Source organism: Xyrauchen texanus, chromosome 28 (assembly GCF_025860055.1).
Source record: "Xyrauchen texanus isolate HMW12.3.18 chromosome 28, RBS_HiC_50CHRs, whole genome shotgun sequence".
Taxonomy (NCBI): Eukaryota; Metazoa; Chordata; class Actinopteri; order Cypriniformes; family Catostomidae; genus Xyrauchen; species Xyrauchen texanus.
Genome location: NC_068303.1, coordinates 21977343 through 22000335, shown reverse-complemented (window position 1 = coordinate 22000335; position 22993 = coordinate 21977343). Strand labels below are relative to the sequence as shown.

Below are 22993 nucleotides of genomic sequence, written 5' to 3'. Positions count from 1 at the left end.
ACCTTACTCCGTGGGATGCTTCTCATTTCTTTAATTGTGTATATTATTATATTTTTTCTCTTTCCTCCCTGGTAAGATAAAAGGAAAGAATGCAAGGATGCTGTTGCGTGCATTTCAAAGAACTTAAATACATGAAGATAATTTCAAATGAAGAAGTTTATTAGATAAAAAATAGAGACATTTTGGCCGCATGGTCACAAAAAGAAAGTGGAAGCTCCATCCACCCAAAGTCTCCACCTATTTATAGGCATGGGTAATAGTAATACCCAATCAGCCCCAGCTAAATATGTAATTGTAGCAGAATACTGGAAGCTATGCAAGTGCAGAATCAAAAAATTAAATCAAAGCAATACATGTGTAAAATGGAATATCCTTGCTCTCTCAAGTGTCAATTCTAAGTTATGTCAATCACTAATGATTTGCACAGAATGTAATACCACTGCACTTTAAGGGATCTAACAATGTTGTCTGAATTTTTTTACTGAAGGCATTCCTGATAATTCTTGATAAAACAAGATGCACTTAGTAGCCTATATGGAAATGTTTATGTCAGAAACTGAATCAGATTGTTACAGACAGACAACTGGGTCAGATTATCTCTGAAATGGCAAGGCTTAAGGTATGCTCCTGGTCAGCAGTGGTGAGTACTTATCAACATTGGTCCGAGGAGGGACAAACTGCAAACAGGGTGTTGGGCACCCAAAGCTCATTGATGCGTAAGGGCAACGAATAGTAACCTGTCTGGTCCGAACCAACAGAAGGTCTACTGTGGCACAAGTTACAGAAAAGTTTAATGATGGTTATGGGAGGAATGCATCTCAACACACAGTGCATCACACCCTGCTGTGAATGGGTCAGCAGACTGGTCAGATTGCCATGGTGAACCCTGTCCACGGGCGAAAGCACCTACAATGGGCACACAAGCATCTGAACTGGACCTTGGAGCAGTGGAAGAAGTTCACCTGGTCTGATGAGTTCCATTTTCTGTTACATCATGTGGATGGCCGTGTACGTGTGCACCATTTATTAGGGGAAGTGATGGCACCAGGATGCACTGGGAAGACGATAAGCTGACGGAGAGAGTGTGATACTCTGGGCAATGTTCTGCTCGGAAACACTGGGTCCAGCCATTCATGTGGATGTCAGTTTGACATCACCAACCTAAACATTGTTGCAGACCAGGTACACCCCTTCATGGCAATGGTATGCCCTGATGGCAGTGGACTCTTTCAGCAGGATAATGCACCCTGCCACACTGCACACATTGTTCGGAAATGGTATAAGGAACATATATATATATATATATATACACACACACACACACATACGTAAATATATACATATTCCTGTTGTCAGTTTGACAAAACATATTTTTAACTTATACATTTTTTTTACTAATATTCACACCGTTTCAAAATGATGGAACAGGTCACAGATGTCTTAAACATTGATGCTCAACATATAATCATACATGCACACAGTCACTCGTTGTTAAATGGCATGTATGAAGAGACACTATTGTTGTTGTTGATGCAGGGTTGGGAATCTCTGAGTTAAATCATCTTAAAATAGTACCTCTACAGACCAATAGGGGCACAATAGTTTTAATAATATTCTGCGGGCACGTCATATCGGAATGACCGTAATTACGGCATGACGCACAGTAAGACATGAGCGCATTTGAATTCACGTATGTTGTTGATAACGAGCTAGCTTGATAAAATGGCATCTACTTGGAAAACATATTTAACGGTTGCGCATTTCATCGCTCTGTGTATCATCACTAAAATCCAATCAAGACAAATAACCACGGTGGGTGATTTTTCGTATTTATTTTCACGTGTAGGTAAGGCCTACATGCATTCACATGTAAACAGGGCTAAACCAGTATCTAGAACATTACCAGATAGATAACTTAAATGGCATTTATTTAATTTTTATAGACGTTTACCCCATGGCTTGATTACCATTGTCACTTTTAGGCTGATGTCCATCAGCCTTGAAAACATTGTTTCGTCCAATCAGAATCATGTAAACAAACGCGTCTTCATTTTGTGTTTGTGTTAACAGGAGACTGTTGTGTTAAACGTGACAGCATTTAGTGAAATTAACCAGACAAAGTACAGTGTACAGGTAAGTTTAAATGTAATTATTTCACAGGTGTCACATTTAGGAGTAGTGTATCACATCATATTCATGTTTTGTGTTGTGAAATGATCCATTAAAACATATGGGGTTCTTTCAGATTAACTTGAATGTAGGTCTCTGGGACAATGAAACATTCATTAATGGAGCTCCTCTCAAATCCTCAGGAGTCACAAGGATTTCATGTCCTGCTCTGCTCTGTAAGTATCCTTATACATGGTCTTCCTTCTTTTTGAAGTGCTAATCTAGTTTATTCTTTATTTTTGTGGGACTAGACTATAAATACAGATTAAACCTAGTAGGGTAGTAAGTAGAACATACTGTAATCAAGATGATTATTCACATTGGGTGTTTATAGTAGGCTATAATCTGTCTTTGCAGTGGATGGCCATAATGTGAGCTCTGGTAAAACAGCTGGTGGGTTGGTCAACAGTGAGCTGAGGCTCATGTTGAATCAGTCATATATTCAGAGCAATGCAGGAGAGAAGGTTGTGTTACTCATCCTGAGTCAGGAGATAATCCAGCTGGCGGATGAAATGGTTAGTCACATGTCTTATCCATTACAGCCACCCTACATCTGTTACCCTCTAAACAAAAATCAAACAGATTTTCCTTTGATATGTGTTATATTCTGGGTTTCCAAGGTCATGGAAAACCTTAAAATATCAGAGAATTTTAAGATTGGAAATAAACATGGAGATTTCTGTTGTGAAAATATTTTTTCTAGTTATGCTCAGTTTCTGAAATACTTGATAATCTTGCTTTTTTGCAAGGACAATATTTATAGATGTTTAAATATAATTATCTAGAAATCATAAACAACTTGAAAAATTATGGAAATTCATTATATTAAAATGTGGGAATCTTATCTTTTTCAACAGAGTAATTTAGTCTAAACTTGTATAGTTATGAGTTTTTCTTCTCTTTTTTTTAATGAAATTATTGCGTTAATGCTATAGAAAGAGATTGAACGCTAGATTGAGGCTTTGCAGATTAATATGATCATGCAATGAATGTCATAACTCCGCTGCCTTCAATTTTGTAGGTCCAGCAGCCTGACATCTGTGAGGTGGAAATCCTTTGGAACCAGAACTCAGAAGAGATCACACAGGTTACCACTGTTTACCCTTCATCGAGAAGCCAGCTCTCTGCCGTTCCACCAGAGAATGATGTCTTAATAACTGATGCATCAATAGACAATACAGGTAGATTATGTGGCATAAAGTGTTATATAGTGTGTTCTCTAGGTTTAAAATGAAATCGATGCAATCTCCAAGTGACTGTCCTGCATGAACTGGAAATTGTTAGTGGGTGACCGATGTGAGATTTAACCGATGACCAATATAATGGGTTTGTGTATATATAATATATACAGGTGAAGTCAGAGGTTTACATACACTTAGGTTGAAGTCATTAAAACTCATTTTTGAACCACTCCACTGATAACCAATCCACATATTTAATATTAGCAAACTATAGTTTTGGCAAGTTGTTTAAAAGTAGTACATCTACTTTTTGTATGCCATAAGTTATTTTTCCAACAATTGTTTACAGACAGATTTTCACTTTTAATTGACTATATCACAATTCCAGCAGGTCAGAAGTTTAGTTTCACTAAGTTAACTGTGCCTTTAAGCAGCTTGGAAAATTCCAGAACATTATGTCAAGCCTTTAGACAATTAGCCAGTTAGCCTCTGATAGGAGGTGTACTGTATTGGAGGTGTACCTATGGATGTATTTTAAGGCCTACCAAACTCTGTGCCTCTTTGCTTGACATCATGGGAAAATCAAAAGAAATCAGCCAAGACCTCAGAAAAAATTTTTTGTGGCCCTCCACAAGTCTGGTTCATCCTTGGGAGCAATTTCCAAATGCCTGAAGGTACTACGTTCATCTCTACAAACAATAGCGCACAAGTATAAATGCCATGGGAACACACAACTATCATACTGCTCAGGAAGGAGACACATTCTTTCTCCGAGAGATTAACTTTACTGTCCACAGTAAAACAAGTCCTTTTTCAACCTAACCTGAAAGGCTGCTCAACAAGGAAGAAGCCACTGCTCCAAAACTTCCATAAAAAATGCAGACTACAGTTTGCAAGTGCACATGGGGACAAAGATCGTACTATTTGGATAAATGTCCTCTGGTCTAATGAAACAACAATTTAACTGTTTGGCCATAATGACCATTGTTATGTTTGGAGGAAAAAGGGTGTATGTAAACTTCTGACTTTATGTGTGTGTGTGTATATATATATATATATATATATATATATATATATATATATATATATATATATATATAACAATAATATTATAATAAAATATAATATACTACATTTTATGACAGCAAATGAGATGCACACAAAATTGCTGTTTTAGGGATAGTTCACCCAAAAATGAAAATTCAGTCATTGTTTACTCACTATAACATTGTTATAACCCCATATTACTTTTTCTTTTTCTTAACACAAAGGGATTCTTGTGAAAGGAATGTTCTCCGTGATATCATACAATGGCACTTTATGTTGACCACCTCTTCAAGCTTCAAAAGGACACAAAATATAATTCAGAAGTTTAATAAATTATTCCATGAGACTCATGATTGTTATGAAAGTATACAATTAGGTTTGGTGCAAAACAAACCAAAATCGAATGTATTATTTAGTAAAAATGCTTACTGACCATTATTCTCCTGTGCGTGTTCAGGAGTCTGCAGCTCTTTGCACGAGAGGTACAGGAGTTATGTGGCATGCTCAAGATGTGGCGTTCAAGTGAAAACGCTAGTTATGTAAGTATTTTCTGTGAATTCTGGATGACTGCCGGAGCGTTACTTAGCCCTAGTGGATAATTGCAGAACCAGCCAGATATGTTGAGAAAATGAATCAACAAAGTCATGTCATGACGTAGACCAAGCTGCAAGGATAAAATCTACAGAATGCCCAATTCCCACTACTTATTAGGTCCTCGTCGTGGCGCGGTTACTCGCCTTAATCCGGGTGGCGGAGTACAATTATCAGTTGCCTCTGCTTCTGAAACAGTCAATCCACGCATCTCAATACGTTGCACATGACACCGCAAAGACTCCCAGCGCGTGGAGGCTCATGCTACTCTCCGCGATCCACAAACAACTTACCAAGTGCCCAATTGAGAGTGAGAACCACTAATTGTGACCACAAGTTTACCCCATGTGACTACTCTCCCTTGCAACCGCTAGGATGCTATGGGGCCAATTTGATTGCTTAGGAGACCCGGCTGGAGCCACTCAGCACACCCTGGATTCGAACTTGTGACTCCAGGGATGGTAGTCAACGTCAATACTCACTGAGCTACCCAGGTCCCCTGAGTGGACCTGAGTTCAAATGGTGGTGCACGAATGGCAAGTCCCACACAGGAAAAGGAGCCAAACATGCAGGTTTTAAACGTCTTCCTCCCTTCAGAAAGCTGCAAACAAGGATACGAGACCCCAAAGAAGAACCATTAACTAGGGTGTGATGTGAGGATATGGCAGCAATGTACACCTTTAAAACAGAAGCTGCCTTGCGGTCATCTAAAAGATGTTGCAAGAAGCTCAAACTTTCTGTACATAACAATGAACTGGATCAGTTCCTTGGTCTCCACAACATGAAGAGATTTTTCTCCAATGAGCAGCATATAGCTGCTGTGTTGAAGTAGCTCTGGCATTATTAATGGTATGGAATACTGCCTATTCACAATCCACTAGCAGTTTTTTTGGGCCCAGTGGCCAGACCCAAAGCTGAAGTTGAACTGGATCTGGGTGCCAAACATGCTCACTCATCTGAGAAATGAGATCTTCTCTGATGGAACGCTACTAAGTTTCACCCTCTAACAGACTATGAACTAGAGGAAACCATGGTCTGGCCAGCCATTGATGTGCCACTAGAAGTACCCTGTGCTTGCAAAGGGATGTTTTGTGTAATGCTGTGACATGGTCCCCCCTGAGGTTAATGGTGAAATGTACGATGGCCTGGGCCTTTTCAGCACCCCGAAGACGCTATGGGGCCTGAGGTTGGGAGGTGGTGTGGTGACGAAATCTCTGCTCTGGCATCATGTCATGATGATGAGCCGGAGCTGGCGGTATTCTAAAAGTAGGCGCCCATGGGATCTGTGTTAGTTGTTGTAAAGTTTACGACAACTTCATTCTCTTCTCCAATACCTCAGAGACATTGGGGCCAAACAGATGTCCTGGAACAATTGGCAGTTCCCTCAGGGTCTTTTTACAATCTTCAGGCAGCCTAGCCTGAGCAAGCCAAAACTGGGGTCAGACATAAGAAGGGTTGCTGAGAGTGTACCCAGCTTGAGTCACATGACCCATGGCCAATAGAGCCATCTGTAGAAACCGAGGCACAGAGGAGTCTACATTTGCTGACCCCAATGAGGTGTTGCAGGCAAGAAGAGGCTGGCTGGTGTTCTCTGCTCGAGTTATGTAGGCTACTGACTCATACGCCTTCAGTAGTGTCAGTATATTCACACTGTGTGCTTTGACTGCGTACATTTCCTCTTCTGCCTCATCGGGCGATACCACAAAGGCTGCCACTGGCTGTTAAATCTCTGGAGCCCATCCCACCCTGATGGAATCTGCCTCGGCCATCGAAGCTAGGTACAACCTGCAAGTGCACTCAAACCTCGAGTACTCCAAACTCTTCAGACATGTTTGTGTGCAGCTATGTTGCGTTTTCTGTTGTTAATATAGCTGGTGGTCCTGTTGAAGCGAAACAAAACAGGTTTTCGCTTGAACACCCCAGCTTGAGCAAAGAGCTCTAAAGCTTGCTTGCAGACTCCTGAATGCGCACAGGAGAATAACGGTCAGTGAACATTTTTACTAAATAATACATAACATATTGTATGCCTTCATAACAATCATGCTTCTCATGGAATAATTTGTTAGACTTCTGAATTATACATTTATGTCCTTTTTGAAGCTTGAAGAGGTGGTCTCCATAAACTGCCATTGTATGACTTCACTGAGAACAAAAATTTTTTCACAATTTCTCCCTTTGTGTTAAGAAAAAGAAAGTCATAAGGGGTTATGACAACACAAGGGTGAATAAACAATGGCTGAATTTTTATTTTTGGGGGAACTAATCCCTTAATAATTTAATGGAGTGTGTGTTCCTGGTGTAAATCTGGCAGTTGTTGTTGCCATGCTGTACCTGTCCCGCAGGTGTAATATATATATCTTGATTACTCAAACTTATTTAATAATTTTTTTGCAAGAACACAAATTTAAGGCAAATGGGATTCTCAGGACAAGCAACATGCAGCTGTCAAACAAACTCTGCATCTTCCACAAAAACATCCTGTGACTAACAAGTGATTTCGTGTCTGTGAAAAGTCTGCTGCAAATGTCTTAATTTTTTTCTGTGTTCACAGGTGAAGCCCAAGTGCTCAACACCACAAGCCACTATTTATTAAAACATGCAGAGACCACTCAGGAGGAGATTGCAGCTCGAGGAAAGCTGCCTGAAACCCCCTTGCGGATGGACCCTGATACCCTGTATGAATCCAGAGAGGAAGAGGAAAGGAATTCAGATTACTTACTGCCTGAGGTTCCTCTTAGAGAGTCAATGTCCTCTTACAGTGTGAGTGCTTGTGTTATGGCAGTTTAAGAGTGGCAACATTTATGCCAATTAAAATTTCTAAATTTAGCTAATTTGCAGTTTTGCTGTAGTCTTGAACAGAGCAGTAATGATTGATTTAGATATTTTATATATTTATTGTACGAATAAAGACCATACTAAATGGAAGAATAAAGGGGAGGTGCAAATGAAAAAGATGAATTAATTAAATCTTAATTTAGAGTATAATTTTTGATTGCATCTCTCTTGTTATTTGTGTGTTTGAACAGGTGGCGTGCCAGTGGGTTGAAGAGCTGAAGGATAAACTGAGGAGGTTCTGGTCCGATTCTGTGCCACTATTCTTGTTAATCATGTGGGTGGCAGTTGTTGGTGTTGCATGCTCTGCTGTCATTATTAAGATCCTGGATCTTCTCTTCCCATCCTGTGAACACCGGTACAAGCTGCAACAACCTATTACCTATCATAAATTGTACATTCATATAGCTGATATTTGAATGTTTTTCATGCACTGAATTGAAAAGGATCACTGATTTATTAATTTTTTGTTTTGTCTTTTGTAGAGGATTTTTTCATCTGAATCTAGAGACACTAATGCCAGATGTTGAAAAACAGAGGCTAATCGATAACACCGAAAATGAGGGGCAGACAACAGAAAAAAGCATTTTGATAGAAAAGTGATGGCTATGGATGTGTTCTCATCAGTTTTGTCATGTGGCTTTATTTGGTAAATGATATCAATGACTTCGGTGTAGCACAAATTCTATTCCATTTCCTAATGAAACAGAATTCTATTTTCACATGCTCTGTATAAAAGCATTATCAGCTGAAAGTTTGTTTTATCCTTTTGTATTCACTGTCATGCGGTTTTGAGAAGAGAAAACATGTGTGGTATATTTTTAAACTCATTAAGCACAGTACCACTTAACAAAAATGCTCCTGCCTGAATTGTAAAACTGAGATATAAAAAATCTAAAATGGTATGGAATAAATGGAAAAGATTGAATCTGGTTCAATTTTATCCAAATGAATAACTTCAATGATAACTGATCTTGAACGGTCCTCCTTTGACTATTTAATGCATGTTTTTCTTATTTCTCACTGTGGATCTGTTTTTAGAAGTGGCCTGTATTAAAGATGCTGTAATTATCGACGCCGCCTCTCACAAACCCAGCACTCCAAAGATACCAAATTAGCTTTATTGTGACCGACACAGAGCAGAAACGGTTGTCAAACAGCAGCAAAATAGCACCCTCAACTGACAACTGTTATGAACAACAGAGCATAAAAATGACATTAAGCCTCAATAATTCGCTGCAACTACCATACTATGAAAATGTGCAAAATGATTGACAGGCACAAAGTGCCAAAGACCTCAGACACATTTTTGTTTGCTCTTTACAGAGTCCAGAGCTGTCACAGACCGGTGAGATATCTCACACTTATTTAAATAACATATTTCAGGGTGTAGACATTTTTTTTGCATACTTTTCCATTAAATATTGCTTACAGCAACTTTAAATTCCTATATTGTTTACCTTTCAAAGTATCATGTAATATGCATTTTGCTTCAGTCAGCTATGGATGTTGCATTAAGCATGCATACTAGCAACATATTTCAGGTTTAACCTGCATTAGATGAATGACTTGGGTTGCGATTTCTGTGTTAAGTTTCCCTTGAGACGACTGAAATGTCTCTCTCAGTGCAGTTTACGCATTGCTCCGTAGCATTATTTTTTATAGAGTAAACACATGTTCCACTAAGAAAAGTATTACAGCTGATCATAAAATGACCATTTTAACTAAAGTCCTACATTTCATTGTAACCCCTGAATGGAAGACCATCTGTCATTGGATTTGAATTCAATCAAATGTGTGTCACTTGTAAAAATAACTTTTTTTTCACGATTTGTTATCAGTAAATTCTGCACAATAAATGAGTTTGAATCTCAGCAAGTCTCCTGATGAATGCATTTAGAAATAGATTTTCCTCCAAAGAAATAATCCTGTTCAATTTAAAAGTTTATTCAGCAAAATATAATACTACAAACTGATCATAGCAAAGGAATGTCACTAAGAGAAAACCAGAACTGGTCCATAATGTTTATAAAAGCGCTGGACACACTAAGACAATCTAATGCTGGCCTGATAATTGCCACAATTCATTAGAAGATTTGTGATAACTGATAACTTTGGCCTTTACATCAACCACACAAGTGGCACAGAAGGAACAGTAAACTTGGTAACTTGCATAGCTCTTTGCTTAAATAAGGTAGCATTTGGTGACTTAACAGTGAATAGAAGGGTTTACTAATCTTTGGTCAGTGTGGTTTTACAGGTATAGACAAAAACAAGCCATCATCACTAGAGTATAAAAAACAAACATTACCCATTATTGTGCTAGCAACCTAAATGGATGCACTGTTGTCTGGGCTGTTTATTATTAGTGCACCAAAAACGGAATGTTCTGGACAAGCCTGAACAGTCCATCCATATGCTTTGAACAAAGCAAACAAATAATTTATGCCTCGGTCCTTGATAAAGTATTTTCATGGGAGAGTCTCCACCATTTCTGTCTGGTAAACATTAAACAAAACCTACTGCTTTTAAATTGTATTGCATATTATTAAATATTAAACTATTAAATATTTTTACCTATAAGGCAAGACCTATCTGGCCACAGGGAGCCAACCCCTGAAACTAGCCCTCAGTCATTCAAAGTGCTGATGTTGATTAAGCAGGAGCAATAGAGATTGTTTAACCCCAGTATGTGTCAGGCCCCTTCAGCAGGAGCCAAACTCAGCTATCCACTTCTCATATTTCTCTAGGTCAGCAGCAGATACAGACTTGGATACTTTCGTTAATGCAGTCTCAAAATCCTCCATTGTAGTAGGCATGTGCATCTCATCCTTTGGTAAATTTCGAATCTCCTCTGGGGTCAAACCCTCGATCCGCCTTCTCATTGCCATCAAAGAAGCGTCTCTGCAATTCATATACAAAAACAATAAGACTCAAAGCTGAAGTAAAATGCCATTGGTTGAGCCAACATTGCTTTGTCAGGCTGGACAAATGCTCAAACAAACAGCAATGTTTTGACAGCACAACAGAACCTCAGTGTTTTCAGGGAAATTAACCTAAAAATGGTTTGTCTTAGCATAATAATCTGGGATAGAAAAGTATTTTAAAAGACAAAAATACACACGTCAGCTTTCTAAATTGTGGAATTTGAAGTATGTGGGTAATAATCCCCTACAAACTCTTTTGTTTTGGATTGAATTTAATGGTCTGATTAACTATGTGGCATAAGGGTAGTGTTAGAGAGTGAGAGAATAACATCATGGGTCAAGTTGACAGCTGTACCTGCAAACGTTGGTGATATCAGCTCCAGAGTATCCCTCCATTTGCTCAGAGATCTTGTCCATGTTAACATCATTAGCCAGCTCCAGCTCTTTCAGACTGATCTTCAGCAACTCCACTCTGCCTTTAGCTACAATAAAGTTTGCATACAAACACATCCCTGAGTAATCATGTAGGGATTTAGGGATTTTTTAATACATCCGTTATGCATACGGGCTGGGCAGATACAACTGAAAAATCTAAATGTATGCATTTACTCTGAAATGCCATAAATGGTGATTTTCTTCAGTTATTTTGACCAAAAAGCCACTGTTACCATGTAAATTCAAAATGTCTAATAGAAGTCAAACAGTTGATTTTGACTATATTTAAGGCATGCTTTCGAACATTTTTTATGACGCCATTTTAGTGCCATGTCAAAATTAAATTTAGAGAGTAAAGTCATAGCGTTATCAGAATAAAATTGTGTGCTTAGACTCGTGAGCGAATAAATAACTGAATCTGCTGTAAATTATTATGGAACCCCAGAACTCCAAGATGAACAAATAAGTATCAAGAAAAATAATATTTTCTTGCTAGCTAACAATTAGCATGTTTTACCAACCTAAGCTACCAGGTGCCACTATCAGAAAGTATGAAATCTTGTGCTTGTTGATTTATAGATTTATAGTTATAGTATAATACATAACAAGAATGTTTTGCAAATCTCCAAGAAAAATAAAATGATGTTAGACAGTCCACTAATACACGAAAACACAATTAAATGAACTTAAGTTTACAGATGTGCTAAAAGACTAAGGATTTCATTATTGCCAAATCCAATTCTAAAGTATAATTTAACTACATTTTCCAAATCCATTTCTTGCATTAATAAAGCTGCTGGCTCGGCGATTATGAGATTATTCACTTAATAAACTATTTATTTTCACGTGGCACTAAAACGCTGTCGTAGTTTTTCACTATGAATACATGAATGATAATTAATCATATTCATTTATCTGCACCAATTTAAATAATTAAATTTGAGTGCCTAATTTGTCACACATAAAACCAGAATTCTTGGATCTTAACACACCATCAAAAAACATGGGTTGTGTCCAAATCTTCTGATTGGCATCACCAGCAGGTGGGTGTGTCTTTCAGACCAAGCCTATACAATCTAAAGGGGTCCAATAAAATCTATGTAAAATCTTGAATTGCATAAAGCACACCCTTGCATCTCTAGATGCAGACTTCATGTTTTTTTAGAATCCTTGCCCACACTCCCTCCTCCAATACAAAGTTTAAATCTTTCTCCCATAATCTCTTGAGAGAAGTTAAAACTCCATCCCCCAGACTCTGAATTAGCAAGAAGTAATACACTAATGCCTCATGACCTTTTGCAAAAGAAGTAATCACCACTTCCAGAGTATCTGGCGCTTTAGTGGGGTGTACAAAGCAGGTGGCGCAGCTGTAAATACCTAAAGAACTGAGACCTGGGAATCCCAAAATGTTGAACCAAATTTTCAAAGGATCTCAACACTCCACTCTTGTATAAGTCACTGAGTGTATTAACCTCCCTCACAATCCACTCTGTCCAGCAGAAAGGAGAGTTATTAATACATAACTTTGGGTTCAGCCATATGTTTGAAGCAACATTTAAATAAAAGTCAGAATTAAACACTCCGGACACTTTTGCCCATACCGCGTGCAAATGCGAGATAACGGGGTGTAACCTAACATCTTCACTTAATTTGAAAGAAAGGCTTTGCAATGGTGAAATAGGGGCAATAACTTCCTGTTCAATACAAAACCAGGGATAGGCTCTCTCAGGTGGAAGCGACCAATGAGACAAATTTTGTCTGAGACCGAATGCATAATAATAAAATAAAATCTTGTGTAGGCCTAGCACACTTTTGTCAATCGGCCTATGCAGTTTACTGGAATTAGACACTTACCATTCCAAATTAGACTTGCTTGAAATATGAGAGGGGGACATCTATAGGGAGTGACTGTAGCAGGTAGTTGAATTTTGGAATATAGTTCATTTTAATAACATTAACCTTACCAATCATCGATAAATGTAATGAAGCCAACAAGATTTTAACATCTAGCTGGATCAGGGAAATTAGACAGTAACTTTTACACTTGCTTAGATCCTTGTCCTTTTTAAGAATCACACTGATCCAGGCTTGTGTCATTGTTGGCAGAAGCTTTCCATAATTTAATGATTCTGTATAAACTTCTAACAAATGTGTAGCCAGTTCTGTAGCATAAGATCTAAAAATATCAGCAGCAAAGCCATCTAGATACATTAAATACAGATACATTAAAGCAGCAACTATATGATTTATTTTCCTCCATATGTGGCAACACTTCTAAACTCACCAGGGCATGATCTGAGACCAAGATGATTACAATTGAGCAGTCAACAATAGTTGAAATGGAGGGACTTAAAAAAAAATCTATACTAAAATAAATCTTATGGACTGATGAAAAATTATGTATAATCCCTACTAGATGGGTTCAAAAAGACCAAGATTTTTACACATCCTGAGAAGCATCAATATTACTTACACACTTTTGCTTCACTGTGATCAAGGATTGAATCCATCAATAGATTTAAATTTCCTCCCAATATTATATCATGAGGGGTGCCAGCAGCTTGCAACATCACTTCGAGATCTATAAAAAAGCCCTGATCATCAACTTTAGGTGCATAAACATTAGCCAAAATAAGACTTTGCCCCTGAATTTCTGCCAAAACAATAATGACTCTTCCAAATTTATCTTTAATCTGTTTGATTGTAGATGTTTACTTATCAATGTAATGACTCCCCTGCTCTTACTTGAGCCAGCACTAAAGAAAATATGCCCACCCCATATCTTCCCAAATTTTTCAGCTTCCTGCAGGGAAAGATAAGTTTCTTGAAGAAACGCTATATCATATTTGTTATGCTTAAGAGAAATAACCTTCCTTCTTTTTATGGGGTGCTCCAACCCATTCACATTCCACGTGGCCAGAGACAATCCACTCATATTAACATTTGACATATAAAAAAATAGATTGTGTGTCAAAAACAAAATTAAAAAGACCACATTCCATAATTAGTGCAACAATCAAGACTCGAACTACCCCCAGAACCAAAGAAAAAGAAAAAACGTGTGCATTAACCCCACGCATGACAGTGCTCAAGTCCGGTGTTTCTATAAAATTCTGTGAGAGAGAATAACACAACAAAACATAATCTATAAAACAAACTCCAGCCAATATGCGTAATAAACACAAAGAGTACGTAGATTCATCCACATAACTGTCTCAAAGGTGTTACTCCACAAACCTAAATCCAGCCACTAGGCGGAACCAGCTCAAAAAGAACGGAAAAAAAAGGCACTCAGTTTCTTCGGACAGTCAAACGAATGTTCAGTGAGCCATCCACTCGGCTGCTACATGAGTGCAACAAATGACCTAATCACTCCATTGTCTTGCAAGAAATACTCCACAAAACAAACTCCAGCCAATAGGAGGCATAAGCACAAAGAGCATGCAGATTCATCCACAAAACTGTCTCGAAGGAGTGTATTTTAATTTTTTTTCTCTAAAATATATTAAGAATGCCATGCAGAGACTTCAATAAACATTACTGAGTGATGCTGCAAACGAATCACTGAATCAGAGTTTTAAACCAATAAACATAAACTGACAATTTAAATTTGATTTACATCAATGGTTTGAATTTACCAACTCTTAAACCATCTACTGAAATTTAAAAGTGACAATATTAAAATATCTTTGTCTTAACGCTCTCAAGCCACTCACATGTCACAAGAAAATGAAGGACTTCAAACTAGTCTAATGGAGCAGTCTTTAGAAACAGTTACTTTTCCTTTAACTTGGGTACAGTTAATACCCAAAATTGTAATTCTCTCACCATTAACTCATCCTCATGTTGTTCGAAACCTGTATGACTTTTATTCTTCAGTGGAACAGAAAATAAGATGTTAGGCATAATGTTAGGGACTGATAGCAGCAGTCTTAATTCACTTACATTGTATGGAAAAAAGATGGAATGAAAGTGAAAATGTTTGGAATAACATGAGGGTGAGAAAATTATGAGAGAATTGTAATTGTTAGGTGTACTACCCCTTTAATGGCGCATGCGATATTCACAAAGTTGCAAAAAATTTATCACTGCCAATATATCATGAATATTCAATATTACTGCCCAACTCTACATGGCCAACTTAGAAACGTAACACAGTTTGATGCAGTGAAGGATACTGACTAAATGAGTACCTGAGGGCAGTGGGATATAAATTCTTTTCTCTAGGCGACGCCTCAGCGCTTCGTCAATGTCCCAAGGGAAGTTGGTGGCTGCCAGAACCATAACCATTTTTGATGGGTCATTGTCAGATGTCCCACCAACACCTGGATAACACAAGAGAAGTATACATAAAGTTAAATATTTTTACCATATACATACCATCCAATGAGAGGGTGCCTGTGCTAGTCACTAGTTAAAACGGTTCACAAAAAGAGTTTTGTAAAGATATACAGGAGTACCATCCATTTGGACGAGCAATTCAGCTTTGACACGTCTGCTGGCTTCATGTTCTTCTGAGTTTCCTCTACGGCTACATATAGAGTCTATCTCATCAATGAAGATGGTGCTGGGGGCATAAAATCGGGCCTGTATGTACATGCAATCAAAAAGATGCAAATGTATTTACAATAGTACAATAGAACACACATTTGGCCATCATGCTAAATATTTCATGTGATAATGAAGGCCAAGCATTTACGTCTTCAGGAACTATGTGTTGTTTTACCATTTCAAACAGAAGCCGTACAAGTTTTTCCGACTCTCCTCTGTATTTAGAGGTGAGGGTGGAAGAAGAAACGTTAACGAAGGTAGTTCTGCACTCAGTGGCAACAGCTTTGGCCAGCAATGTCTTTCCTGTGCCTGGAGGCCCGACCATTAACACTCCCTGTAAAACACAATTGATGACATGTACAGAATACATCAGTCTAGAACAGATGGTAAACATGAAAGTATGTTTTGTTACACTGCATTTAAATAATGGTGTACCAAATGTATTATACATGTGTAAAAACAAAAGTGCATTAATAAGAAAAAGTTAAAGGAATGGTTCACCTAAACATGAAAATCAATTAATTCATAAAATGATCAAATGAAATATGGCAGCTACACCAATGACCTCACTAGTTCTCAACGCTGATGTTTTTGACCAAACATCATGAAGTAAGAAGCAATGATGTTTAACGTTATTGAGTTAAGAATCTATTGGTTCTTGTTGGAGTCATGCAAACCAACAGACGAGGATCTGCTTTTGGTGATGGAAAAAGTATGATGGAAAAAGAATGCGAAGCGGTACAAGATTCTCGAAAGCTTATCAGACCAGTATGTGTGCATATGCTTTAAATCTCTGATCACAAACATAGCACAGTTTATAAAAAGCCAATATTCAGCACTTGTTTTTAAAAATGTTAACATGTGAAATGATAACGATGTCATAGCCTTTATGTAGACTCAGTGTTTATGTTCACTACCCTAATGCCGTCAGTATAAGTTTCCATGTAAGCTCCGGGTGAGTTCAAATGTTTTTGACAGTTATTTAAAAAAATACATAATTTATTTTAGAGAAACTAATTTTATTATTAATTATACATTTCTGTTCCCAAAAGAAAATGATTGTTTGTTGAAGTTATCTTATTTTGAAACTGTTACTGGCAACGTTTATTTTTTATTAAGGCATATTGTTCATAAAAAACTTTTACCCCAAAGAAAAGAATAATGTTCTTGGTATTGTTTGTGAATAATATAAAATGTGTCACATTGTTTTTTTTTTTTTTTTTTACATATATTTTAATTAACGAGTAATTGGTTACTAATTTTTTGTGGGTTAGAGTAAAGTACTCGGCTACAAAATTGCCATCCCTAATTAGCACTATATTAATTATTTGATTTGCAAGTGAATATCGACTTTTCAGTTCGTTCATAACACAAAATGATTTTATGGCTTCAGAAGACTTGGAATATAGTGTGCAAATAATATTGATTACTTTTCCAGTGGTTTTAGTTGTCTTTCCAGCTTGGCATTCTGGAATCACTAGTCACTGTCATATACTGTATGGCCAATAAACCCTGTAAAAACTTTTTCAAGTTCACCTTTTAGGTTCCACAGAGGAAAGAAAATCATACAGGTTTGGAACGACATTAGGGTGTGTAAAATATGACAGTGTTTGGGTGAACTATTCCCTTAAGTTTCCAGAACCTCTAATGTAAAAGGTAAACTACATAACATAACCCTGGTTAAAACAGCAACAGCCCTACAAATGCATTTCCATGATTTAAAACAAGTTTGGGCTTTCCATATCTTGGCCTATCAGTTCATCTAATTTGCATTGTCCACCACTGATGTCTAAAAGGTTTAGGATGGGCTTATTGCAAACATGTTTTGTCAACAACTCTACATATACTATACATACAAGCTTATTTTATATTCTGTGGGGTTTTTGTCACCATTCATACCTTCCACGGTCGCCTTATTCCTTTAAAGAACTCGGGCATCCACATGGGCAAAACCACTGCCTCTTTCAACAGCTTTTTAGCCTCCTCCAGGTCAGCAATGTCATCCCTGTATTAAAAATGATTAAATAGCATTTTCTCAAATTTTGTAATGCATCAAATTGTCCAGAGGACAATGACGTAAAATGGCTTAAGACTAGAAACACTTGGGAGGAAAGTGGAAGAACACACCATGTCACATTAGGGTTTTGGGAGATGATATCCCTCTCCAGAGAATCAATCAGGTCTCTGTCCTCTCCTCCTCGGTCGAACCTCTTTACCTCTGTCTCCACACCTTCTGCTTTGTTCTGTAGATAATATATGGGGCAAAGTGCTTTTTTTTGTTTTTATTTCTTTGCTAAAAGTTTCTGTGTATTAGTTGTCAGCAAGATTAATCTCATATAAAATGTATCTTTGCAAAAATGGTCCAAAATCATACCATCAGATTGTTAAGGCTTGAAAGACTGCAAATACAGGGAGTACTGTCTTTAGTAGAAATGTAATTGCTTATAGTCAAATGTACAAAGCAAGAACCACTTAAACTTAGTGTTTACTTTTATGTAAGAAACCGGTATTACAGGTTTGAAATGTAAATCCATCAAAAGACATTAGATCCTTTGAATAAGTATTGTGTCTATTTTATTGTGCTATGAGACAACTGAAATTGTCCAAACAGCAGACAGAAATGGGGTAATGGATCATGTGTAGCCCACAAGCTCATTTTACAATTACCTTTTCCAACCTCCTGTCCTTACCTTGTCATCTTTTGGCTTTGATGGGTTTTCTTTCTTTTCTTTGCCTTTCTGAGGTTTTCCCTTGTCACCATTGGCGATGCGCGTTGATGGCCTCTGCAAACCACGGGGGCCAACGCTTATCCGGTTACCGTGGCTTTTACTGTCTTTATGTGGCCCAGAGGATTTCCGCACTACACATGGAGGAGACCTGTTCACAGAAACATATACACAATAGTAACAGGATATATAGTGAGGTTGTGTTGTCTTTGGAGCAACCCTTTAAAGGAATATTCTGGGTTCAAACCAAGTTAAGCTCATTTGACAGCATTTGTGGCATAATGTTGATTTCCACAAACAAAATATTTTGACTTGCCCCTCCTTTTCCTTAAAATAATTGCTCACTAACCTTTTCTGTTTAAAGTTATAGCCAATTTTACAACTTAACTGCCATGACGATGTAATGTCAACAAACCCCAAAATGACTGTAAAAATGTAAACTAGTTTACAGCATAAAAAATACCTGAGTTTGTTGATTAATGTACAGTGGCAAGAAAAAGTATGTGAACCCTTTGGAATTAGCTGGTTATCTGTATTAATTGGTAATACAATATGATCCCTGCAAAGAGCTGCAAATTCTGGAAAACATTGGCGCCGAATCAAAAGCTAATTTGCATGTGAAAATAATGAGTGGCAAATTTGCTGCATGTTTGTGGCTAGTTTAGACTCATCTTCATTAAAGGCACAAGTATAGACAAACACAATGTGCTCAAGCTAACACAAAAACAATTATAATCTTTCATGCCTTTATTGAATACATCCCATTAACATTAAGAGCTGTGGAAAAATTAAGTGAACCCCTAAGCTAAAGATGTCAACAAAGGCTAATTAGATTCATGAGTTGGCAAACCTGGCATTCCGGCAATTCATGAAACAATATTGGAGGTGTGGGTTAGAGCTGCATAAAACTTTAAAGTACTCAAACATTCTGAGTTTTGCTATCCACAAGAAGCATCTGCTGACGTGGACCATGCCTCACAAAAAAGAGATTTCAAAAGACATACGATCAAGAATTTATACTTTGCATAATGCTAGAAAGGGTTACAAAGTTATCTTGAAGAGTTTAGATATTCATCACTCCACAGTTAGACAAATTGTCTATAAATGGAGACATTTCAGTACTATAGCTACTCTCCCTAGAAGTGACTTAAAGGGCACACCGCAGAATGTTCAATGAGGTAAAAAAGAACCCTAGAGTGACTATTAAAGACTTGAAGGAACCATTGGAACTGGTTAACATCTCTGTTCAAGAGTCTACTATCCGGAAAACATCAAACAGGCATAGTGTCCCTAGCAGAACAACACGAAGGACGCTGCTGCTTTCCAACAAAATATTGCTGCACGCATGAAGTTTGCCAAAGACCACCTTGATACTCCACAACGCTACTGGGAAAATGTTCTGTGGTTTGATGAATCTAAGATTGAATTGTTTGGGAAGAACACACACTTAATCCCAGTATTTCCCCTGTTCTTGGACACTTTCAATTATGGATTAAATAAATCATGGCTTACTGTGAATAGTGAATTTCTACAACGGCATCTGTAAGTGAAAACTACTGTGTTGGAATGATGCTGCATCCATGCCTCCAAGTGTCAGTGTAAATCCAAAATTATATTTCAAAAAATGACTGTGTACACCTTTTAAATGCCTGTAATCCCACATTCAAATGTTATTTGATAATCAGGTTATGGTTTATATTACAGGCTAAACAGACTTCTAATAGCTTTGAGCGAAGCATAAAAGGAAATGTGAGGGACTGAGAAAGTGTGTGACAGAGCAAAAGGAAAGCCAAATCTAGCCATTCAGATCTTAATCTAACTCACATGACGGGCTCTGATGCGGATTTTTAAACTCAGCAACAACAACTAAAAACAGGTTTTCCCACAATTAGGCCAATGCATTTTACAGTTATTTGAAATCAATGGCCAAGGATGTTTTTTTTATTATAATTTATAGAGATTGTTGGGGGAGATTTCCATTTGTATGAGAGGTACCAATCTCTCATCTCTCTTAAAATGAACAGATTTAAATTAATGCACTTATTAGTATAGAAATGTCATCATTAGTACAGAAAATGTCCTGAAAATGAGTAATCGATGATAAAATAAAGTAGAATTATTAAATATATATTGAGTATAGACATTTCCATTACTTTTTCAAGACTTTTAAATTCCAATTACTTTTCCAGGCATGAAAAAAAACTTTAACTGTGAAATTAAACTACTCCCTGATGATTTTAGACAAAAATACACAAACACTAGACAGTGTTATATGAAACATGATATATTCTGTGCACGTACACAATCTAAAAAACTGTTCTGTGCAGAAAATATGCACGATATTCAGTAAGTACTGTGAAAAAGTTAAGCAGTTGGGAAATATGTTGTATAATGAGGATGTTTTCAAAATTAATGCCATGAATAATTTTAATTTAAAAATCAACTTCATAAAAAGTGCAGTAAACAAAAATGTAAATCAATATATGATGTGATCACCCTATGACTTTAAAACCACACCAATTCCCCTTTGTACAGTTGTGCACAGTTTTTCAAAGATGTTCCAAGCATCTTGGAGAACTTGACAGTTCTATGTGCGGTATTTAGGTTGTCTCAATTGCCTCTGTATGGTGTAATCCCAGACTCACTCAATGATGTTGAGATCCACCTCTCTGGAGGTCATACAATCTGTTGCAGGACTCCTTGTTCTACTTCTATTTGCAAAAGGAATGTTTGGGAATCTAAAATTGATATTTCATATTGACACATTAAAGCTGAAGATATAAATAACCATCTTAAGTCATAACATCTAATGTGCACAATACTTTTTCACAGTACAGTGTGTACACAAGAGGTAAAAGAGCTTGCGGGATCTGTGTTATCTTGTAATGACAAAGTTGGGACAGTATTAATGCAAAAGAACAAAAAAGACTGCACATGTACTACATACCTGTGTTCCACATGAACAGGCAAAATATCATTCTCCAGGCCAAAACTGCTGGGTTTGGATGGGGTCGATTCTAGCTGGAAGCTCTCGAGTGTTGCCATGATCTCCCGAACTTGCTTCGTTTCCTCACTTATCTCCTGCCAAACCTGGATGAGACACCATTATGTACCAGCTATTTTGCAATGCAGGACTATTATAATAAGTAAAAAAGGCTAAATAGCCTGAATCGTCCTTCTGTACAGTACCCAGAAGCAGCAACACTAACCTGTTGCCATTTCTGCTGTAGAGAGGAGTCTCTTACGGAGTAGAGGTATTTTCTGATCTGCTCCAGGACCCCCTGATAACAGACCACTGCAGAGCTGTAGTTCCCCAGCAGGGCATATTCCCGAGCCAGTTTCACATTCTCATTGATTTCCCCCAAACTCATGCTGCAACTGTTCAATTATATATATATATATATGAGTGACAGCTGAAGACCTTTAAAAACATATGGAGAATAAGCGTACACGCCCTGGGTGTAGATGTTATGATCGCCATTTGAAGTACATTATTAAGGAAATGGAGATGTGAATCAAAATAATATTTTAGAAAAGAAACTAATATCAGTTAGGCTAACAGCACAATCAATTAACCACAAAACCACATAAGCCTGTATACAATAAACGAGGCACTTTCAACATCTTTATATAGTTATATAAACGTTTCATGCATTGACTGGACAATATGACAAACAAGTTTACGGCAAAATAAACACATATCAGTCTAGTTGTGACGGTTTATGTAGTTATAGAATTAAAACGACGTTAAATGTCGTATGAGTTTAAATATACTAACCTGTACAGTGAAGAGACTCCGTACAGTTTGTCAAACTATCCTTGGGAAGGAAAGACACACCATTCAGCAATTACTGGCGATCAAAATTCATGTGTGAGCTGCCGTGGACGAGGAGGAATATATTTAAACAACTTTAGATCCACACACACACATTTGTTTAGGAAGGGCACTTGTGAAATAATTGTGAAGACGGAAAGAAATGTAAATATTGCAGTACAGCCGCATTTCAAGATAAAAGTCAATAGAACAAAAACGCTCTTTTCAAAACAAAAGTCATTATTATCGCGTGACGATATTTGCAAGTATCTAAAACTGACAAAAAGTATATTCATCTGTTCTGACGAAGTCTATTCATCTATCTACAAGCATATTCAAAGTTAAATATACTGCATTAACCCTTTAATGCATACCTCGTGTCTTTAGTGACCCGGGACCTCTTCCACCCCCTGTACCTCATACATTTTTGGAAGTTATGCCCCCAACTTTTTAGTATTCCTACAAATTTCTCTTATGAATAGTGTAACAAAAAAAAAAAAAAAGGCAAATTTGATATATATATATATACATATATCTTAATTACCAAAGTAGATAGGGTCATTAAAGGTATAGTCACTATTTTTTAGCGCTTCCATGAATCATTATATTTTTATGATTATTTCACATCTATCACAGAACATTTACATCATTTATTACAAAACATATTAGTAATATATTTATACAAATTACTACTATTTCACACTTGATTTTCTGTGTGAC

General features: G+C 37.2%; 2 protein-coding genes across 2 annotated transcripts; one reads left to right on the top strand and one right to left on the bottom strand.

The window, feature by feature from the left end:
* Positions 1-1647: 1647 nt before the first annotated feature.
* ginm1 (glycoprotein integral membrane 1) lies at positions 1648-9694 on the top strand. Its single transcript, XM_052096258.1, has 8 exons — positions 1648-1812; positions 2071-2133; positions 2246-2345; positions 2527-2684; positions 3191-3350; positions 7540-7748; positions 8015-8178; positions 8306-9694. Exons 1-8 carry the CDS (start codon positions 1723-1725, stop codon positions 8421-8423), a joined length of 1062 nt encoding a protein of 353 aa, XP_051952218.1. The 5' UTR covers positions 1648-1722; the 3' UTR covers positions 8424-9694.
* A 47-nt stretch (positions 9695-9741) lies between these two features.
* On the bottom strand, positions 9742-22415 carry katna1 (katanin p60 (ATPase containing) subunit A 1). Its single transcript, XM_052096256.1, has 11 exons — positions 22238-22415; positions 21669-21837; positions 21407-21549; positions 18424-18610; positions 17861-17976; positions 17633-17738; positions 15909-16067; positions 15643-15769; positions 15376-15507; positions 11103-11229; positions 9742-10724 (listed from the first exon to the last, which is right to left on the bottom strand). The coding sequence occupies exons 2-11, from the start codon at positions 21828-21830 to the stop codon at positions 10526-10528; spliced, it is 1458 nt and encodes a 485-aa protein (XP_051952216.1). The 5' UTR covers positions 21831-21837; positions 22238-22415; the 3' UTR covers positions 9742-10525.
* Positions 22416-22993: the final 578 nt, after the last annotated feature.

What these genes read in the sequence shown, in the direction of transcription:
- ginm1 (XM_052096258.1), top strand. Translation starts at nt 1,723, where the DNA reads ATGGCATCTACTTGGAAAACATATTTAACGGTTGCGCATTTCATCGCT. An exon ending in AATCAAGACAAATAACCACG is followed by an intron (nt 1,813 to 2,070) that starts GTGGGTGATTTT and finishes TTGTGTTAACAG; the next exon opens with GAGACTGTTGTGTTAAACGT. An exon ending in TCCAGCTGGCGGATGAAATG is followed by an intron (nt 2,685 to 3,190) that starts GTTAGTCACATG and finishes TCAATTTTGTAG; the next exon opens with GTCCAGCAGCCTGACATCTG.
- katna1 (XM_052096256.1), bottom strand. Translation starts at nt 21,830, where the DNA reads ATGAGTTTGGGGGAAATCAATGAGAATGTGAAACTGGCTCGGGAATAT. An exon ending in CCTGTTCATGTGGAACACAG is followed by an intron (nt 18,611 to 21,406) that starts GTATGTAGTACA and finishes TTCTGTGAACAG; the next exon opens with GTCTCCTCCATGTGTAGTGC. An exon ending in CAAAGCCAAAAGATGACAAG is followed by an intron (nt 17,977 to 18,423) that starts GTAAGGACAGGA and finishes TATTATCTACAG; the next exon opens with AACAAAGCAGAAGGTGTGGA.